The following is a 3,247-nucleotide window of genomic DNA, read 5'->3' on the forward strand; positions in this document are numbered from 1 at the left end:
AGTTTTTATGTTTATTACAGTTTTTATGTTTATTACAGTTTTTATGTTTATTACAGTTTTTATGTTTATGACAGTTTTTATGTTTATTACAGTTTTTAAGTTTCAGAGCTTCTGCTCTGAATAAAAACCTGGTGCATGTAAACACTCATCATGATCAGATTGTGCCCATGTAAACCAAACATTCAGATTATTTAATCTGAATAATTTCAATCTGATCAGAGGATTTTGCACATGTAAACACAGCTGGTGATCAAAGCTCAGCCTTCATGTCGTACAGCAGAGCTAACTGCTGGTTTTATTCTGAAATCCCAGCAGAACTGGTCAGTTTTCATCATCCTACGTCTGATGAAGGAGAGTTTGAAAGTTTTATTTTTTTATTTCAAACTTTATTCATTTCTTAAAAATAAAATTTTATGTACAAAAAAAAACACAAATAAAATGAAATGAAAGTTGTCAGAGAGAAGAAAAATCTTATATCTGCTCGTTTTCCTCAAGTATAAATCAGAAAATAGTCATCTTCAGTTAAAACAAAAACATCAAATCTTCCTAGAACAACACATTTTATGAATAAACATTTTACTATTTCCTATTTTTCAACAATCCAGCCTTTATCATTCTCTTAAACATGTATTTCATGAGCATCTCTGTCCTCTTTAGATTATAACAGCTCTCTGTTTTTACAAAGTTTATCTGGATGTTTAAAGTTAATGAGTTTAGGTGAGCTTTATACATAACTAACAGAATGTTATAATCAATCAAATCATAACATTTCAATAATTTCAGTTTACAGAATAATGTATTAGATGTTTTATAATAATGTTTTAGAGTGATAACTCTTATAACTCTTTTCTACAAAACAAAAACAGGAAGTGTAATAGTCTTACATGTTTTACATCACACCTCAACACAACAGACCAGGTGTGGAACAATTAATGTGTTATATAACAAATACAGAGTTTTATCATTAAACAAGTGCCTTACTTTATAAAACAATGCAACAGATTTAACTAGTTTTATTCTTAAATAATTTAATGAGGTTTTCATGTTAGTTTCTCATCAACAACCTAAAACTTGACCTCACTGACTGTTAGTCTCCACACCAACAGTTCTTTGTCTATTTGCAAACAACATATAATTAGTTTTATCCAGATTTGATGATAATTTATTAAGTTTAAACCAGTTTTGTATTTTTACAAATTCTGCTTACATTTTCTCTAACATTGGTTCTGTGTTTTTACCCAAACAGAAAAAGTAGTATTTCAATAGTCCTGACACACTAACCATGTCATTAGAGCTGGGCGCTCATGGTATTTTCAACAAGTACACCTGTTTCACAGTATTTGACAGTATTTTTATTTTCATCACAGCTCAGCTGATAATAAAATGTTGCTTATTGACTTGTTTATTTTATGTACCTCTGTCTGACTGTTTCCCTCCTCTAAACGTCTTTTCTCTGCCTGGTTGTCGACGTAATCATGAATTTAGGTCCGATGGTGAAGGGTGGAGAAAAGATCATCAGGTCTGTTGTTGTGTGTTAATAAAACTTAAAAGAACGACTCACCTTACACACCAGTCAACTCAGCTCTGCTACAAAACTACTTCCCCCCGGGCTTTTCACAATAGAAGCACGTTAAAGTCTCCATCATAACGTTGGGTGTTAAATCTAACTGTGCACGACACTGAAGAGGTGTTAACTACATTCAGCGATGGTGGGATGTTTTTTTAACTTCAGTCAGTATAAGCAGCTGAAACACCACCCACCACTGCAACAAGCTGCTCCAACAGTAACATTAGCATGCTAACGCACATAGCGGTGCTGCGAGGAAAAGTGTCCCCTGGGAAACGGTTCACTGGTGACCGTGATGAAACGTTCTGAACGTGTTCAGGATATTTACACCAGTATGTCCAGTATTCAGAAAATTCATATCATAACAAAAATAAAAAACAGTTTTTGGTACAAAACGGTTTACCGCCCTGCACTACATATCATTCACATATAAGATAAAGAACTTTTGTCCAAGCACAGAACCCTGAGAAACTCCACATGTGATTTCATAGAGTTCAGATCTGACATCATGTATTTGTTCAAACTGTTTCCTGTTTTCAAAATAACTAGATATCCATTGTAATGCTGGTCCTCTAATCCCATGTTTCTGTAGTTTTTCTAGGAGAATGCTGTGGTCAGTCGTGTCGAACGCTTTCTTCAAATCAACATAAAACTGGCCCAATATTGTTTTTGATCAGTAGTATTTGTTATTTGTTCCATCAGTTCCATAAGAACCATTGATGTCGAGTTATTGGCTCTAAATCCACACTGACTGCTACTTAAAATCTTATTTTATCAATAAATTGATCCAATCTGATCACAAATAACTTCTCCAATATCATCACAATATTTGTGATGAAGGTCTGAGGTGGACCTGATCCAGGATCTGTCCACTCAGAGAACACAAACAGGAAGTGACAGAAAGATCTGAACGGTGTGTTTCAGGCTGCGCTCAGCGTATCCATTCAACAACCGCTCCAAGAACACCGGCTTTGTGTGGTCGCCATCTGTCGGCCATGATGAGCTGCATCAGGCTCTGGGCGTGGGCGTGAAGGTGACGGTCATCAGCGAGGACTTCAGGGAACCTTTGACCTTCACCTGCGACGGTAAGAACCTGCTGAGGTTCAAGCTACAGATTTTATTTAATCTGTGTTTTATCAACAAAACATGTCTAGATGTTTTCGTTAGACCCAGATCAGCAAACAGAACCAGTAACTCCCTGTTTCTCAGGTGCATCCACAGTGGATCTGCTCATCTACCAGACTCTGTGCTACGCTCAGGACCACCTGGACCACGTAGACCTGAACGAGTACCTACTAAAGATCAGTGGACAAGAGGAGTTCCTCAACAAGTAAGATCATGAACTAAAGGTTGAATCGGATCAGGATTAAAGGTTGAATCGGATCAGGATTAAAGTTTGAATCGGATCAGGATTAAAGGTTGAATCGGATCAGGATTAAAGGTTGAATCGGATCAGGATTAAAGGTTGAATCGGATCAGGATTAAAGGTTGAATCGGATCAGGATTAAAGGTTGAATCGGATCAGGATTAAAGGTTGAATCGGATCAGGATTAAAGGTTGAATCGGATCAGGATTAAAGGTTGAATCGGATCAGGATTAAAGGTTGAATCGGATCAGGATTAAAGGTTGAATCGGATCAGGATTAAAGGTTGAATCGGATCAGGATTAAAGGTTGAATCG

General features: G+C 36.4%; 1 protein-coding gene across 1 annotated transcript in view; it reads left to right on the forward strand.

Annotated features, from left to right (window-relative positions):
* pik3c2b (phosphatidylinositol-4-phosphate 3-kinase, catalytic subunit type 2 beta) overlaps positions 1-3,247 on the forward strand; it is a gene marked incomplete in the record, with an annotated part of 45,052 nt that overhangs the window by 9,178 nt on the left and 32,627 nt on the right. Inside the window, 1 exon segment of the mRNA XM_014020066.1 lies at positions 2,492-2,652. Within this exon segment, the coding sequence (XP_013875520.1) occupies positions 2,492-2,652 (161 nt within the window).

The sequence above is a fragment of the Austrofundulus limnaeus genome, unplaced genomic scaffold (genome assembly GCF_001266775.1).
Source record: "Austrofundulus limnaeus strain Quisiro unplaced genomic scaffold, Austrofundulus_limnaeus-1.0 Scaffold239, whole genome shotgun sequence".
NCBI classification, from domain to species: domain Eukaryota; kingdom Metazoa; phylum Chordata; class Actinopteri; order Cyprinodontiformes; family Rivulidae; genus Austrofundulus; species Austrofundulus limnaeus.